Below are 18875 nucleotides of genomic sequence, written 5' to 3'. Positions count from 1 at the left end.
GTCATCTGACCAAGGCCGCTCTGCGCCCAGGGGGAGGCCGCGGGGGAGCAAACGCCCGGCGCGCATCGCGGCGCCCCGGAACACGTGAAGGATACCCACGGCGAGGATCTTCCCCTCCAGCGTCTCCGGGCTCACCTGCCGCCCGGAGCACTCCAGCAGCTTCCACAGCCCGTGCACCCCCATGACGGGCCCGGCGACAGTCGAGGGCGGGGTCGCGCGAGGCCTTCTATTCCAGTTCTACCGCAGCCTGCACCACCGCCGGGCCCGGCAGGGCTTCCCCTGCTCCCGCCCGGGGAAGGCGGACACTAACTCAGAGCCCGCGGTTTTCCAGGAACACCGGCGCCGGCGAGAACGGTACTTCCCGGCGGCGGACGCTGCCTCCCGGAAGAAAGGCAGGACCAGACAATGGCCGGCGTCGGAAAGGAGCGAGTCCTCCTTAAGCCCAAGCTTTGGCCCAAATGTAAACACTCTTAACGGAAGAGCAGGCTGACAGGACAGCGCAGGCGAGATAAACGGCCGGAAGACGTTCCCCCGACACGGCCTGATTCTTGAGTTAGCGAGTTAACCCACGCGAAATGGGGCCGCTCGGCTTCCGTCAAAGACGAGGCTCAAGCCGGAAGTCCCGCCTCACGGCGTGACGTATATTCGCTGCGCCTTTCCATTCCTGAGGCGAGGGGGCGGATCGGCCCGTGCGTCTGTGTCTAGTTGTTCCCGGGCTCGCTCCACGCTGGCGCTCTGTCGCAGCCACACGCCGCAAGTATACGCAGAGAGCCTTCTCGCTGAGGTGACAGTTTGCGGCGTCTCTTCTGCGTTTCATTCTCTCCGCACCAGCCGCTACTTCTGCACTCTCAATACCCAATGTTTTACGTGAGAGGCGGCGACAGAAAGGTGGATGCTTTGCTGGTGTTTTTAAGTCAGTAAGTGTTTTGTCTGATAACCTGGAGGAGCTAGATGGTAATAGGGCATCATCTTAAGTGAAGCCACTTTTAAAAGCCTTTACTCTTGAAGTATAGTTCGGTTTTCTCTGGCGTCTCAATGTAGGATTCCACGGCTTGTAGGTCAGAAATGGCAAGAAACTTCATTACCGGAGTAGCTTTGGGGAAGGCGCCCTAGAACTCTCGGGCGCAGAGTCCGATGGCGGCCAGACCACCGCGTCTTAGTGTTCAGTGTTGTTAAGTAACGTTTGTTCCGAACTGGTTTCTTCCTCTGCAAACTGAGCACGAAACCAGTTTGGGCAGACTTTGAGCTAGGTTGGGAGGTGACGTGCGCAGACCATGCATCACTGCTGTTCATTAAATGACAGCCGTGTCGTACACACTGGTTCGGATTTGAAGTATTGAAATTCAAGCTCAGTGGAAAGGCCTGATTTAAATGAGGTGGTTTTGTTCAAGGAGCCCTTTATGACAGAATGTCAAATATTCGTTTTTAGCAAAACCATTGCACGAAGTGCTTTTTTGCATTTTCTCCATCTATGGAGTCATTCCCAAAAATAGTTACTAGTTGTATTTTACAGAGTTTAATAAAATTGCTTATTCAGTTTTTGCCGGTCCGCGTCCCCCAACACACACACACACTCCAGACACTCAGCAGGTATTCCATAAATACTGCCTAAATGACCTCTTTTAGCCTCTAGTGTAAAGCTGTCCCTTGAATCTCACACCCTCCTGAAAGAATTTCCTCCCAGCTCAGGCAGCCATTGGTCCAAACCCAGTCTGAGCCACATAATAACCCTGTGCTCGTGGGCTCAACTGCACTCAGCTCCAAAACTGATTATGTTAAAGCCCTAACCCCCAGCACCTCAGAACGTGGTGATAGGAGATGGGCCTTTTAAAACGGATTAGTTTAAAATGAGGCTGAGGGTGAACCTAACCCAATCTATTGTCCTTATGAGAGAAAATTTGGGCGCGCAGAGGGATGTGTGCACAGAGCAAAGACCCTGTGGGGACAGAGCTAGAAGGTGGCCATCTGCAAGCCCAGGAGAAAGGCTCGGGGAAAACCAAACGGTCAACATTCTGACCTCAGACTTCCAGCCCCCAGAGCTGTGAGAAAATAAATTCGGTTTTTAAGCCCGCCAGTCTGTAGTATTTGTTATAATGGCAAGTTTCTTTTATGATCCTAAGCAAGTTTCTTCACCAATGAGAGTCTGTAAAAAAAAATGGAGATGCCAACTTCTTCTTGGGGTTGTTCCAAGATCAGTGATTTAATGGTTTCAAACTAGTTTGCTGCGTGAATGACTGAGGGAGAAGATGCTGTGGGTAAAACGGATACACAAACGATGGATCCTAGGGCAACTTGCCTGCGCCCCTTTAGTGTCTGGGAAAAAGCAAGTTTGGATGTGTTTCAGCTGCTGCACCAACCTGGCCTCCTGATGGGCCAGCATAGTAGTGGGGAAAGGAATAGTTTCAGGATTTGATCCAAATGAACATTTTTTTTTAATGCCTACGAGCTGGGTAAAAACAAATAGCCAATGTAGGCATTTGAGCATTATGAGTGCTTTTAAAGCCAGAGCAACATGTCTTGAATACAAAATATTCTTTTGAAGGAACAGTAACTAAGGGGTGTGTGTGTGTGTATGACTTATAGCATCCTTTAGATGCTGCTTAAAGAGCTCTCAAGATTCTGAACAGAAATACACATCTTTTGGAGTAACAGTTCCAAGCACTATCTGGAAAGCACCGTTCTAAACACTGTACATACATTAACTTATTTATTCTTCAAAACACTTTATAAAATATATGCTATTATCCCCACCTTACCAATGAGAAAATAAACACAGAAACATTAATCTTAACTTGCCCAAGTGAAACAGCTAGCAAGTCCAGAGCCAGTATTTGAACCTTCATTGCTTCTATGGAGACTCCTAAGAAGAGTTGACCAAAAAATCAAATATGACAGGAACGTTACTAACCTTGAAAGAAAAGTGTGCAGTAACTTGCACATAATTTTTGGAAAATTAGTCTCTATAAACCTCATTCTGCTCTTAATAACAGCTGAACTTATATGTCAGGTTATTAAGTAATCATATATTTCAAGACTTTTGTAAAAATTATTAATGGCCAATAGGCAATCTCTATAAATTCATCCTCTTTCGTAGGTGTCACTGTATTCTTTGTGTTGCATTTGTCTCCCTTCCTCTTGGTTCTTCCTATCTGCCTCTTCTCTGAAATGTTTCCTTAAACTCTATGAAATTGCTGATAGTCAACTATGTTTGACCTATAAAAATGACAACTTCATTTGGTTCAAACTAATTAAATTTTCTATCTCAGAATCTAAAAGTATAGTCATAATGTGTACTGTTTTGTTGATTATAAAAGTCTGATACATGATAGTTTCTTATAACACACTACTCGGGAGCTGTTGTCACATACTTCACACAGAATTCCAAGGGTAATCCCTACCTAAAATAAAGGTTCAAAACATCCACATCATTAAAAGTAGAAAACAAAACTTTATTTGATGAAAACCTCTTAAAAGTTCCAGTGTGAAGTAACAAAATCAACAACCTACAAATCTCTTTCAGTCCTTTGCATTTCACGCAAAATATTCTCTTCAGAAAAATGACCATTTCATAATATATATCCCTGTCTGTAGGCTAGGTATGTCTGAGTGGATAAATGGATATAAAATTCAAAAGAGAAGAAAATGAAAATATTTTAAAAATAAAAATCTGAACCCTCTTCTTGAGGTGTATTGCAATATGGTTACCAACATATTCAGCACCTTGTCATAATCAAGTTACTGATCTGAGTCATGGAACAGCCCCTAAAATGAAAGAACAAGTCATAGGTTGGCAGCAGAAGAAAAACTGACATCAACTAGAGAGGAGCTCAAATACATGAAATCCACTCTTTTGGAACTACTTAACACTCACTTCAAACAGCTAATTGTACAGATTTTTAAAAGAAGCAGCTCAGAGTTGGGAATATGGATATTTGCGCTCTGAGTGACATAACATTCCTAATGCATCTTTAATGCTGTTAACAACATAGGACTCCACGCTGAGGGACTAATCAAATATCACAAGATCTCATTTCACAGATTACCTTGGAAGTAGAAACTTTGGATCCCACTTGTTTTTTTTATTCTATCTCAAAACAAGGTTCACTGTAGAAAGAAAGCTCTCAAGACCTGAAAATCTTGCCAATATTGTACACTAAGATACCAAGTCAAAAAAAGTCAAGAATATCCTGAATCAATGCACCAATAGAAAAGATGACTTTCTTGAGTCTTCTCTTTTGCCTCTTTATTGAGGATCCTGAGAAAGTTAGTCAGGAAACAAATGAGGCGGGCAAGATACTGCGTACAAGTTAAAGAATTCTAGATTCACTAAATTTTAAATGAGCTTTACCATGAGAGGAAACTAGAAATCAACAGCCCCAATTTTGTTTAAAAGGGCAGATGGTGCCTTAAACATCTTGAGTTTAGGAATCAAACAGTCTGCAACAAATGTCTGGTGATTAAGTCATAGGAAATAATTTCATGCTTAAGTATTGCAAATCATGATGCTATTAAGTAAATTTGTGTTTGATTTCTTTATATGCAATTTGTTGGATTTTGTAAAATTGTCCATAATGTTTGCATACTCTTAACTTTAAAAGGACAATAATCTGTGCTTATCTGCTTATGTATCTGAAATCTCCCATCATAATCATATACAAGCTTATTTACTGGAGAACTACAAGGGTATGTTTTATACCACAAGATCAGTTCCTATTTAGTGTAGACTTAATAAAACTTCTACTGTCTTAATGCAGTCTTGTATAGACCAGTCATGTGTGTAACACAAAATTTTCAGAACCCAGCATTGTCAGTCATTCCCATCATAATCACTGTAACCCTGATAGCCACTGTTCCTTCTCTCATGGATACTGGACATCTTTTTCCATGCTGAGTCCTGATGGAAACTGGCACTGAAAGACCGGCCCAGACGCCCATGCTGCTTCTTGGAGATATTATCTTCACTCTCCGATTTGGCAATGCCCTGGGCATGTGTTGGCTGTGATTCTTGTCTCACTGTTCCAAATGGAAAGTTCCAAAGGCCAAATCTTTGCCAATTAAGTCTCTGGAATGCTATGATGCAATGCAAATTTCCCCCAACCTGAGAAGAAAAAAAAGTTGGGTTAAGAAAATAAAAGGAATTATGCTTATAATGTGGGTTTCTATGATTTCCCTTATTTTTCCTCCTTCACCTGCCTCAAAACAGACATCACCAGATCGCCTTAACCTGCATCTTTCTTGAACAGCTGCCTTTACAAAAATGTAACAGTTCCCCTCATATGCCTCTCCACCACTCACACACACTGTTACCTCCCTATTTGCCTAACCCAAACTCCAAAATTTGGGGCGCCTCGGTGGCTCAATCGATCAAGCAGCCAACTCTTGAATTCAGCTCGGGTCATGATCTCAGGGTTGTAAGTCTGAGCCTCACATCTGGCTCTGCACTCAGTGCAGTTTACTTGGGATTCTCTCGCCTTCTGTCCTTCCACCCCGACTCACGCTCACAAATAAATAAATAAATAAATAAATAAATAAATAAATAAAATCTTCAAACACCAAGATCATTCCTCTTCCAGTCTCTTCTATGTTCTTGATGTTAGTCGTATCATATCAGTGGCATATCAATCCGCAGAATCTACCTTTCCTTGCGAATCTCCCCCAGCTACCTTGTGCACACATGGCTCTGCCTCCTGGCCACAGTTCACAGGGCTCAGGAGGGAACACCTGACCCCAACTACGCCAGAGGCAGGTTGAGTCTCATTCTAAATGGCTCATCTGAAAGCGAGATATAAGTTGAAGTTCCTGATCTTTTGGAAGTCAATAATCAGATAAGAATAGCCTACAACTCCCAAAAGAAGTTAGCTCCTTGTCCTCTGATAACATTCTTTAAGCTGATACCAGTCTGTTTTGAATCCAGGCTATAGTCTTTGCTTTTCATTCCAAAGATACTCCTCTGTCCTAAAATTAATTCTCGCTTTTCTATCTAAAATAATCTGAAGTGGATTTCCATTATTTACAACCTAAAGAGTGCTGAATAGTATACTGCATACTGGCTGGCTGGGAAATATCTTCAAATACTATTGTGTTCTTACCTTTTTTGTTTTTCGATACTGCAGCCCCCTCTCCAAGTGTCGGATGTCTAGATATTCTGGATTTTGAGTGTTGAGATCAGTAACAATATCTGCCCACCTATAGTGAAAAAGGAAGGATAAAGCACATTTTAAGTACAAAATACCACTGTAATAGAATGTTTTTAGAAGATGTTATTTACTTATTTATTTGAGAGAGAAAGAGACCACATGAGTGGGGCAGAGGACAAGCAGACTCTGCACTGAGTAGGGTAAAACCTCAATACCACATTTTTATCAAACACATTAATTTCAATAGTAGTTTTATAATCCAAAGTAATTTGTAGTTGTTTGGATTTTCTATACAATCAGTCATGTTGTCTGTGAATAAATGCACGTTAACTTTTTTTTTTTTTTTTAAGATTTATTTATTTCAGAGAGGGAGAGAGAGAGAGAGGAAAGTGTGAGCATGTAGGGGTGGGAGGGAGGGGTAAGGGGAGAGGGAGAGGGGAAGCCGACTCCCCACTGAGCTGAGTGTGGAGCTGGAGGTGGGGCCATCACCTAACCAGGAGATCCTGACCTGAGCCAAAACCAAGAGTGGAACACTCAACTGACAGAGCAGCCCAGGCACCCTCATGTAACTTAAATCTTTTGAAAACTTGACTTTAATTAAAAAGGAAATAAGGACTGTTTCTACTCTAGAAAATAGACATATTTTTCTAAATAAAACTTTTTAAAAACCAGTTTACAATACCATTAAAACACTTAGGGATCTGTACAGCATGGCTGTACTTAATACTGTACCATATTATACTTATACTATACTTAATACTGTACCATATACTTGAAATTCACTAAAAGAGTAGATCTTAAGTATTATCACCACATACACAGAAAAGGTAACTATGTGAGCTGATGGATATGTTAATTAAGACTTGATTGCAGTAATCGTTTCACAGAATATACGTCAAATCAGTACATTGGACACTTTAAATATATACAGTTGTATTTGGGCATTATACCTCAATAAAGCTGGGAAAATTTTTTTAAAAAGTAAAAGAAAAAAGGAATAAAATATCAAATATTGTTGAAGATATGAAGAACCACCAGACTGTCCATACAATGCTGGTGGGAGTATAAAATGGTACAACCCCACAGGAGAACATTCACCCAGTTTCTTAAATATGCATCCACCCTATAATCAGCAATTCCATTCCTAGGTATCTACCCAAGAGAAACAAAACATAGAAACATGTCCTTAAAAAACTTGCACAAGAAAATGTGGCATATCCATACAGCAGAAAACTATTTGGCCGTATAAAGGAATGTAGTCCTGGTCCATGCTACAACACAGATGAACGCTGAAAACATTATTCTGAGTGAAAAAAAGCAAAACCACACAAAAGGCCACACGTTTTATGATTCCATTTATATGAAATGTCCATATTAGGCAAATGCACAGGGATAGAAAGTAGATCAGGGGCTGAGGGGAGGGGGCTGGGGAGTGACTGCTAATGGGTATGGGGTTTCTTGTGGGGGTTATGAAAATGTCCTGGAATTAGATCATGGGGACTGATGCTCAACTCTAAATATACTAAAATCCATTGAACATTTTTTACATTTTTAAAGGGCGCACTTTATGGTATGTGAATTTTATTTCAATGAAGCTGTTACTTAAAAATTTTTTAAAGACATGTACATTAATGTTCCCAACAGCTTCACCCACAATAGACCACACTTAAAACAATCCAAATGGTCATCAACAGGGATACAGATAACAAACTACGGTATACTTACGGTACCTAAAACCACTCGGCAATAAATAAAGAAGCATGACATGCATGACAAAGTGGATAATCTCACAAGGCCAGACAAGAAAGAATATTGTACGACTCCACTGACGTGAATTTCAAGAACATGCAAAGCAATTCCACAGTGATAGAGGTTGTCTCTGGGGACTAACAGGAAAAGAGAATGAGGGTACTTTCAATGCAATGAAAATCTTCCTTATCTTGACTGGGGTGGTGATAAACAAGTATATTCAGTTACCAAAATCCACCTAATGACACAATTAAGATCTGTGCATTTCACTATATTAAATCTCACCTAAATTAAAGAGAAAATGGGAAATTAACGTACTTTTTACAGTGAATAGCAGGATGTTTTCTACTTGATTCTCCAATTAAGATCCAATATTCTACTTCTTGTGGTGAGAGGGGGCCCCTGCTAAATATAAAATTCATTCATAGTAAGCTTAATAAAGGCCATTCACTCCTTTGAAAATATCGCTTCAGCTATGTTAATAAAAGATATACTAATGTTTATTCAAATACGACATTCATTAATGCTAGAATAAATACTGGAGTTTAGGTTTGAACAAATTTCTTAAGGCCATTAAAGAGAAAGCATAAATTACACTTAGGTTTTAATCTCTATTATAAAATATAGGACTAGAAAAAAAAAAAAAAAAAGAACATACCTCCTCTCTCAGCATCTAAAACGAAGAAAAACATCCTAGCATGCTACCAGCATTCTCCAGCCACTCATCTCCTTTCACTGTGCATTTAAAAAGTTTCAAAAGGCGTTCTCCGGGCACGTGGGTGACTCACTGGGTTTAGCCGCTGCCTTCGGCTCAGGTCATGATCCCAGGGTCCTGGGATCGAGTCCTGCATCAGGCTTTCTGCTCAGCAAAGAGCCTGCTTCCCCTTCTCTCTCTGCCTGCCTCTCTGCATACTTCTGATCTCTGTCTATCAAATAAATAAATAAAATCTTTAAAAAAAAAAAAAGGCATTCTAAAAATAAAACCCTAAAGTATACCAATGCCCTAATCCCACCTCTGGAAACTAATCCAAGTAAGTCTGGAGTCAAGCAAGGGGAGGGATCTGCCCAGCTGTAAAGGTATCCAGGTGATCGTTAGAGTATGGTACAGAGGTGTACCATAATGGGTACAGAGTAGGAGGACCTACTGTTGCATGTTTTATATTTGATAGATGTCAGGAGTAAGGTGAAGTTGTAGAATGAGACCACAGAAGAAACAACATACTTCACCTCCAGAGAGATGAATAAAACATTTCAGAATTTGGAGAGATCAAGTAGTTTCCCTGTTGCTCCTCATTCACAAAAATACAGTGGTCAGCTTCCTGGATCTCCCAGGTCCCAGGATCCTGTCCCAGGATCCTGCAATCCCACAGCGCCTTGAGAGGGGAATCATGTTGCATGGCTTCCAGCCTCAAAGAACCCATCCTACCCCCAGATGACTGAGTCATGCTCTCCCTGCCTGACCCTCAGGTCTCACTGAAAGAGCAATGCTGCCCCTTCCTCCTCCTGAAGTACCAAGGCCACTCTCCCAGGACAAAGGGGGCCACACTGACAAATTCCACATTTTTTCACTATGAGGAAGGAAGAGGATGCTTAATGGACTGAGTTGGGGCAATTTTTTGATACTAGACTCCGTAATTCATTTTCCATGTGGCACAACGGATGAAAACACAACGACATAATACGTGAAGTCCTACGCAACCATTTTACAATAAACGTTAAGAGTGAGTCTTTCAAAAGTCTTTCCCTTTATGAGTCTGAACAACAGTATCTAAGTGGTAATGTAAAAGCACAACTAACCAAGTGCCATTCTGCAAAAGAACTAGTTGAAATATAAATGAAGAGTCTACCATTAAAAAAAAGAACAGTCTAACTTGATCTAAAGAAACCAAATCTTCCAATTGCTGAGCAACTAAATATTTCTTAAATGCTTTCTACCACATATTTTCTTAGGGAATTAGTCACAAAAGGTATGTAAATGCTTACCTGAATGCTTTATTAGCTTTCACAGGGGTTGCTTCAAAGCCAATTGGACAAAAATAATGATTTTGGCAATGATAGATATAAGCCAGCGATTCATCTTTCAATCCATGAGTTAACTTCGACAAGGCCCCTGAAGCTACACAAAACAAAAGCAAACAAACTGAAGAACCATAAAACACTGTCAATGCTTTACACGAACAACTAGTTAAGGACTGTTAAGACGTGACTCGGAACACACTGACATTGCCTAGGAAGAGTGAGAAACTATGGACAGACACAAAAAATATTAATACATTTACTTTCAGTTTTACCCTTTTGACTGAAATTCAGATAAACTGAGCAGCAAACTAAAGACCTGAACGAAGCCCTTGTTTATCAAAACCTTCTAATACCACATACTTGTCTACAGGATTTAATTACCACATAAAACCCAATACCTAGTGTATACAACAATGGTCTCAACTTTTCTGGTTGTGCACATCTGTCACTGGAGATGTCTGAAGAGACATGCCCATGAGAAGCACTTTTGTTCACAGACTATATAGACTACTGTCTAATATGACTTCGCAAAAGATATGCAAAAGGTAAGAATTTTTTAACTAAATTAAAATACTGGCATTCTAGCATGTTCTTCCCATTCCACAGTGGTCATCTTGCACAGCTCCGGCGGTATGTACACTGATGTGGATGGGTAAATATAAACTCCAGATAAGACACAAACCCCCAAAATGCAACACACACTTTAGTCTTTCTACAGAAGCTACTCAGACTAGAGGGACAGCTTTCATAAGCCAAGTGATGAGATAAGAACATCTCTCAGGCTGCTCATACCACAGAATCCTCTTATAACCGATGCTCCTTTTAGACTTCCCACAGCTCTATTAGTTGTAAAGTCACTTCAAAAGTCTTACCATAAGCAATAAGTCTTTACCAGCACTCGATACTCAAACCCATTAAGTGAGGTTTCATTAACTTGCATCCCCTGGCAGAAACTGAATTATTCATGAACAAATAGCCCGTTAAAACTAGAAATCCTAAAAATAGGCGAAGTCGATGAAAGGTGGCAATTTACGATTTCCCTGATTGACCTTCCAGCCACTGACATAGCTGAAGACCAGTAAGAACAGCAGGTCAATGACTGCAGCAAAGCTAAGGCAGCAGGACGCCACCCCACCCCTCAAAGACACTGGGATTTGTGAGCTGCATGGGGATGATAACATTTCTAGCTTCAATTCCTTGTCCAAGGCTTCCTCGAGGTCTTCCCCGTAGACTTTTTTACTTCATGGCCTACCACCAGGACAGATCTGCATGGCAAGGTGAACTTTTCCACTAAAATTTCTATTTCATAATGACAAGGGATAAATCTTTCTGGGCTTTTGGTTGACTTCCCTGGACAATTTAAAAACGAACATTCGGGGCACCTGGGTGACTCAGTCGATGAGGCGCCTGCCTTCTGCTTGGGTTGTGATCCTAGGGTCCTGGGATGGAACCCCTACTGGGCTTCCTGCTCTGTGGGGAGCCTGCTTCTCTCTCTGCCTCTCATGAATAAATAAAGAAAATCTAAAAAAAAAAAAAAAAAAAAAAAAACTAACATCCAAGGGCAGCTCTAATGGATGAACTAAAGTTCAGAAGAGGATCCTTATGTCATTACCATAGTTGAATGTCATTGTAGATAGGCTCCAGGATTGTGAGCAAATGTAAATGTTAGCATTTGGACTCCTAACGAATTCAATAATTACAAAAATGGTTATACATAAAACTGGTTTAGAAAAAACTCAACATCTTTTTAAAATTGTGAAGATGTCAAACACAAAGTTTTCCCAACTAACTAAAACTTTTACTAAATAACTAAAGCTTATAATAAAAGGGATTTTTATTATAGCTTTTTAATGGATATCTTTAAGTATTTCACATTTTCCTTCTTTAAAGTCAAATGTAATACAAAACACCTGACTTCATTCGTGTGACTGTGAAGAGTAATGACTCTAATGTCCAGGAATATATTCAAAATCTTAGGGGCAAATGAGATAGGTGAGAACATCTGTTCTCATTAACCTTCACATCTTTCTGTCTGCTGCACTCTTTTTTTTTTTTCCCCCCAAGAGTACAGGTGCTACAAACACTCTTTGACCATGTCCTCATTTTCCAGAATAAGACATGAGGCGGGGGTGGGGGGTTCTATGGAGTAAAAATTATGGGTTCGGTGCTAGTCAGGGATGTTCATGCTCTTTACTTCAAGGTTCTAACTGATTTAGATTAGGGATTACCAAAATCTTTTCTTAAAGGGCCAGAGAGCAAATATTGAGGCTTGTGGGTCATGAGCTTCCCCGTACTAGTCCCCTCTGCCATTGCAGAACGCAGCCAGCCACAGGCAATGTGTAAGCAAATGGTTACGGCTGTGCCCTCGTCAAACTCTGTTGACAAAAAGGACTACACTTTGATGACCCCTACTTTAATAATAAGTTTCAAAGTTTTGGTTATAGAAACTTTCTGCAAGGGAAGTTGATATGGCAGGCTGGTGCATTAAAAGGCAAAAAGCCACGGCCAAAAAGGGAGTAGGGACCCTGGATGCCCAGTGCTTGCCACTCTTAGCACCAAGAGTGCCATGGAATTCCCACGGCTCAGCTGAGCCCAGTTTGAAAATCACTGAATTTCCTATCAATGGAAGATCCATCTCTTGATAGAAAGACTACAGCCTGACACACAGGGCCCAAGGATCCCATTTGAGACTCGGTCTGGAGTTAAAGGAAAACTCCATTTAACTCAATGCAGTAGGAAAGCTGTGAGCACCTACTAACTATACCACCAACGGCAGGAAAACAGGAGGCAAGTAACACACAGTACCTTGACCGGCCCTCCCAGAAGATAAAACAAGTAACTTCACTACAGAGTGTAATAGGACAGTACCACAGAAAAGGGATATAATTCATAGAAGAGCACATCAGATCAAGAAGGGTGGCATTCAAGACAGAACTTAAGGAAGTGGTAGGATTTCAACAATCCAGACAGAGGGAAAGCCAGGAGGAGAAAACGCAATCATCGCAGGGAAGGGATGTAATCAGGGAACAGCAAGTGGGCTAGTTTAGAGCAGAGGGTAGACGACAGCAGAGCGCATCCTACCGTAGGGCACCCTCAGAATTTCAGGATAAGGTCAAAAAAGATCCCCCTCTGAAATAGAAGACAGTAAACACAGTATTTAATACATTAAGGTCGTCATTCAAGGAAGTACTAGGCAGGAGAAGGCACAAAAATGTGTTACTGATAGAAAAGAAATTCAGCACGATGCTTGGCCTAACCCAGAGCATTTCTCAAAAATTCAAAACCTCAGGACAAAGCAACCTCTTCCAACTGCAGGCCGGGCCTGATCTGTATGGTGCACAAGGAGAAAAGAACTAGCAGAATCAGCTGGCCCGCTATCCAGCAAGGAGGAGCACACCTCCTGGGCCACCAGCAAGAGAATTCTGGTCCCTTTGGTTATATATTCCTCACTCAAAGTTAATATACAAACAACATTTTGGTATTCTTTGAGTCTGTTTAATGCAAGTTTGTTCTATAGAGCCTGATCATCTATAGGGAAACCATAGAGAATTCTGGAAGAATGTATCATAATGTATTTTACACCTTCAAAGACAAAAACCAGATTCTTTAATCCAGAAACATAACATTATCCTGCAAGGCTCGTCCTCCCTCGACATATTTTAAATAAACTGGTCCATGTAGGACAGCAGTGGAAGACCCATCTGCACTGGCTTTGAATGATGCTAAGGATTTTATGCTTTAAGCAAGCATTGGAGAGCTCCTAAAGTAGAAGGATCTACCAGCACTGCACATTGAGAAGTGCCATGGTGTCTAATAAGAACTGGAGAAACGAGGGGATGAAGAAAACAGATTATTGCTGTGGAGCCACCTGAGACATGCTAAGGCACTGTGGTAAGCTCATAAGTGGCCACAGTGAGGTTATATATGTATCCTATTGGGAAAGGGTAGAGGTAGCTATTCTTGGTTAAGCAGAACTAAGGAGTATAATACATACTACAATAAAAATGAAATACATGGGGGCACCTGGGTGGCTCAGTGGGTTAAGCCTCTGTCTTCAGCCCGGGTCATGATCTCAGGGTCCTGGGATTGAGCCCCGCATCGGGCTCTCCGCTCAGTGGGGAGCCTGCTTCCCTCTCTCTGCCTGCTGCCTCTCTGCCTACTTGTGATCTCTCTCCCTCCGTCAAATAAATAAATAAAATATTTTAAAAAATGAAATACATGAACATTGGTATAATTGTTAGGCTACCTGATCAAAAAAATTAATCTAGGGGCACCTGGGTGACTCAGTCAGTTAAGCACCTGCCTTCAGCTCAGTCATAATCCCAGGGTCCTGGGATCGAGCCCCACGTCCTGCTGCCTAGGGAATCTGCTTGTCTCTCTCTCTTTGCCCCTCTCCCTGCCCCCACTGGTGAACTCTCTCTCTCAAATAAATAAATAAAATCTTTCTAAAAATTTTTAAAAATTAATCTAGATTTCCCTGGCACAAATGTTGGTGGCTAAGTGAACCAACAGTTTTAAGTTAACTGAATAAAAATAATAGTAATAAAATAATAATAAGTGCACCAATGTTCGAACTAGTTGTTGACCCACTTACCACACAAACTTTTATTATGAGTAATTAAAAAAAAATCGGCGCCTGGGTGGCTCAGTTGGTTAAGCGACTGACCTTCAGCTCAGGTCATGATCCTGGAGTCCCAAGATCCAGTCTCACATCACACTCTTGGCTCAGCAGGGAGTCTGCTTCTCCCTCTCTCCCTCCCCACTCTCATGCTCTCTCTCTCTCTCATTCTCTCTCTCAAATAAATAAATAAAATCTTTAAAAAAAAATACTTCTATTCATGTTAACAGTTAATCTGTTAATTTCAACAAAACCCCTATATTTTTTAAATTTTTTAATTTTTTTATTAACATATAATGTATTATTAGCCCCAGGGGTACAGGTCTGTGAATCGCCAGGTTTACTCACTTCACAGCACTCACCATAGCACATACCCTCCCCAGTGTCCATGACCCCACACCCCCACCGGCCTCCCCCCAGCCACCCTCAGTTTGTTCTGTGAGATTAAGAGTCTCTAATGGTTTGTTTGTCTCCCTCCCGAGCCCACCTTGTTTCATTTATTCTTTTCCTACCCCCAAAACCTCCCATCTCCACTTCCTCATATCAGGGAGATCATATAGTTGTCAGATCATATAGTTGTCAGGGAGATCAGATAGTTGTCTTTCTCCGATTGACTTATTTCGCTAAGCATAATACCCTCTAGTTCCATCCACGTCATCACAAATGGCAAGATTTCATTTCTTTTGATGGCTGCACAGTATTCCATTGTTTATATATACCACATTTTCTTTATCCATTCATCTGTTGAAGGACATCTAGGTTCTTTCCCTAAAAACCCCTGTATTTTGTTTTTATTCCCTGAGTGAGCTTGGTTTCCATTTACTGAGGGAGCCCTGGAAATGAGCATCTCAGCAAGCACTGGGGCATTCCAAAGTCGAAGAAGCCTCGTACCCAGGAAAACAGGCCTAATAATTCTTTTAAAATAATTTAAACAGGGACACCTGGGTTGCTCAGTGGGTTAAGCCTCTGCCTTCAGCTCAGGTCATGATCTCATGGTCCTGGGATCGAGCCCCGTATCGGGCTCTCTGCAGGGCGGGGAGCCTGCTTCCCCCTCTCTCTCTCTGCCTGCCCCTCTGCCTACTTGTGATCTCTCTGTCAAATAAATAAATAAAAATCTTAATTGAAAAAAAAGGAAACAAAAAGAAAATATGCATCTCAAAGTGTTTTTCAAGGGAACAGAAACAAGGGACAATGAACATTCCAGTTCACTACTGAACAGCCCAGAGACAAATGAGAAAAGCAGGTTTTTTCAACTCTTTCTTCCACGAAGAGGGAGAACAGAAAGGTCTTTTGCTTGACACATGTACTACCCCTTCCTCTGAATACGGTCAGTAGTTGGAGGGCAGCTCCTGCGAGGTCATGGTCACCATATATGGACCCAGGGCTATTGAAGGCTAGAGTTAAGGAGCTACACAGACACACTGGAAAGATGAAACATAAGGCTGCATAGGCCATATGACAAACGACAAACGACAGATGCAAATAATCCACCTTGTAGGAATGAAGAGGGACCGGCACGCGAAGCGGCAGGGAGAGCTCAGCGATAAAGCCGGGATTGAGCAGGACAACTCATTATTGAGGAGGAAGGCAAGAAAATGCGAAATCCTCCAGGAAATACACATAGAAAAAGACAAAGTCAGGAGTCACATATTGTAATAGGGAAAAGGAAAACAAAGAAAACTGGGAAAATATATTATTAAAATTTATTTGAAGAAAAGGCAGCAACCGAGCTCCCCTGCCAAGGAAAGGGGGTTGGGCAAGGGAATAAGGGAATGCGTAATTCATTCTGTTCTCAGTGAAAAAGACGTGGCAGATACTGGGGAAAGTGTGAACATATGGGTAAAAAAAGTCCGTAGGGGCTGGCGCCACACAGCCCAGATGACTAGGGACACTGGTGAATCTACACATCAAATCATTAAGTTAAAAAAGTCATGAAGGACTACTAGGCTGTTAGGAAATAAAACAAAATACAAACACTGAAAAGATCTGCAAATGAGGGAGTTTCTAATAAAAGTTGGGCAGGGGCTCCTGAGTGGCTCAGTGGGTTAAAGCCTCTGCCTTCGGCTCAGGTCATAATCCCAGGGTCCTGGGATCGAGCCCCGCATCGGGCTCTCTGCTCAGCAGGGAGCCTGCTTCCTCCTCTCTCTCTCCCTGCCTCTCCATCTACTTGTGATCTCTCTCTGTCAAATAAATAAATAAAATCTTTAAAAAAAAAAAAAAAGTAGGGCATAAAATCTTAAAGTTGAACAGGATATTTGAGCAAAACATGTTTAAAATTCCAGAACGGTGGTTCCTAAATCAACTGTCTCCAGGGCCCTATTAGTATTTTCCCACATCCCATTAATAAGTAACTACATTTTCTTACTCTGGGAATTCACTTAAATTTATATAACTGATGCTTCTGCTGTACTCAGATTTTCTTTGATACCATATTCTTTCTGATATCATATTTTCTTTCATATTGGAATTCCTGAGTCTTGGGGACCCTCCTAATTTCCTTGAATTTTACCGACCCTTCTCTGCATAGGTCCTGACCCTCTCTACCTGGATGCCTCTGACAGTAATACAACAAAAATGCACGAACTTCTCTGATGAAATCCTCTTCTGATTGGTAGGCAATAACACAAGCAAGTAAAGGACTCGTGAGTCTTAGGCTGGTGTCTCCTGGCGGCCCCGCACATAATGCAGTCCTGGGACAGCAGCCCAAGGAGTATATCACAGCACTTTTCCATCGTCTCAGACATATCCATGTGACATCCTCCCATTAATTACTGTATTATTTATAGAGAAGTTCTGCCAGTTGCTGTTCTGGGTTTATGATGCTCAGCATGGACACACCCAAGTGGTTACACAAGACCCCTTGGGGCACAGAAACAAAATATTAGAACATTTATTTTTCTTTATTGTCACACTAGAAAAAATGAAGTTTTTACTAATATTTATTCTATAGATTGAGCATGCATGTCATGAAAGGTCCCATGTCAAACACGCAATCACCAGAGAAGGGTGGGTGTCCCACAGGGGAGGTGCTGGCTCACATTACTACTTACTGTGCCGTGACCCCCTTGCTCCAGCAAAATTCCATCTTCAGTGTAAATTTTTTAAGAGCTTTAATGAATAGAATCATTATTTCACTTTGTAATAACTGGAGCACGATTAAGTCTTTGGGGCCAGGAAAACATTCTACTTACCCTATGAAAATAAATGCAGAAATCTTATAATAAAATCAAGGTCTGGGGCACCTAGGTGGCTCAGTCGGTTAAGCCTCTGACCTCAGCTCTGGTCATGATCTCAGGGTCCTGGAATCAAGCCCAGTGGCTGTCTCCATGGTCAGCAAGAAGTCTGCCTGTCCCTCTTCCCCTGCTACTCCCCCACCTACTACTCACAAGGTCAAGCACTCTCTCTCTTTCTCTCTCAAGTAAATAAATAAACAAAGTCTTTTAAAATTTTTAAAAATAAATGAAATTACCCTCAAAAGCTAAGACATGAGCAAGATGACAATGGTCAATATGATCTATAAAACAACCACGATAATGATGAGAGTCTTGTTCTGCAGGCTGATACTTGAAGCTACCATCATCGTCAACTAAAATACACACCTGGCAAGGATAAAAATCTAGAACCAATGTAATTAATACTATTTTCCTTTAATTTGAAAAAATAAAGTATAAGATGTCTCTTTCCTAGAACAAAACATATATACATTCTTAGCAAATGTGTCTGGGGCTAACAGGCAGAAATGACTAAATATGAGTAAAAGTACATTAAGGAATCAGCAGGATTACCAAAGATGCTCCTTACTTGTCAATGCTGATTTTTAAAAAACAAAAACAAATAAACAAACAACAACAACAACAAAAACAGACAAAGACCTTAAAACCCCAAAACTGTAGGGTGCCTGGGTGGCTCAGTGCGTTAGGCCGCTGCCTTCGGCTCGGGTCATGATCTCAGGGTCCTGGGATCGAGTCCCGCATCGGGCTCTCTGCTCAGTGCGGAGCCTGCTTCCTCCTCTCTCTCTCTCTGCCTGCCTCTCTGCCTACTTGTGATCTCTCTCTGTCAAATAAATAAATAAAATCTTAAAAAAAAAAAAAAAAAACCCCAAAACTGTATAAAACATTCGGTATTAAAGCAGGAATAATCAATATACCAAATGAAAGCCAAGCCACTAATCTGAATGATAGCTTATGGAAAACTCTATATATATCTATAACTGCTATTGATATAAGAAACAAACGCAAAAGAAATGTAGCTTAAAATAAAATCTCCTTAACAGTTTGCAGCCCACTGATAGACACCTGAAACATGCAGAGTGTGACCTTCCTCAAAGAACACAGGGCTGCCTTAGTGCATTC

General features: G+C 41.4%; 2 protein-coding genes across 9 annotated transcripts in view; both read right to left on the bottom strand.

The window, feature by feature from the left end:
- ERCC5 (ERCC excision repair 5, endonuclease) overlaps positions 1 to 1375 on the bottom strand; it is a 30022-nt gene extending 28647 nt beyond the window's left edge. Inside the window, exon 1 of one of the 3 annotated variants that reach the window (XM_059377604.1) lies at positions 96 to 1375. In XM_059377604.1, the coding sequence (XP_059233587.1) occupies positions 96 to 183 (88 nt within the window). In that variant the 5' untranslated portion in view covers positions 184 to 1375. The remainder of the gene's footprint in view (positions 1 to 95) is intronic. The other 2 variants (XM_059377606.1, XM_059377605.1) reach the window with 2 other exon arrangements.
- Positions 1376 to 3428: 2053 nt separating this feature from the next.
- BIVM (basic, immunoglobulin-like variable motif containing) overlaps positions 3429 to 18875 on the bottom strand; it is a 40324-nt gene continuing 24877 nt past the window's right edge. For 4 of the 6 annotated variants that reach the window (XM_059377612.1, XM_059377609.1, XM_059377611.1 and 1 more), the window contains exons 7-10: positions 9870 to 10002; positions 8205 to 8291; positions 6090 to 6186; positions 3429 to 5098 (exon numbers count right to left, since the gene is read on the bottom strand). In XM_059377612.1, the coding sequence (XP_059233595.1) occupies positions 4808 to 5098; positions 6090 to 6186; positions 8205 to 8291; positions 9870 to 10002 (608 nt within the window). In that variant the 3' untranslated portion in view covers positions 3429 to 4807. The remainder of the gene's footprint in view (positions 5099 to 6089; positions 6187 to 8204; positions 8292 to 9869; positions 10003 to 18875) is intronic. The other 2 variants (XM_059377613.1, XM_059377614.1) reach the window with 2 other exon arrangements.

The sequence above is a fragment of the Mustela nigripes genome, chromosome 15, assembly GCF_022355385.1.
Source record: "Mustela nigripes isolate SB6536 chromosome 15, MUSNIG.SB6536, whole genome shotgun sequence".
Taxonomy (NCBI): domain Eukaryota; kingdom Metazoa; phylum Chordata; class Mammalia; order Carnivora; family Mustelidae; genus Mustela; species Mustela nigripes.
This window is presented reverse-complemented; position numbering and strand designations above follow the sequence as displayed.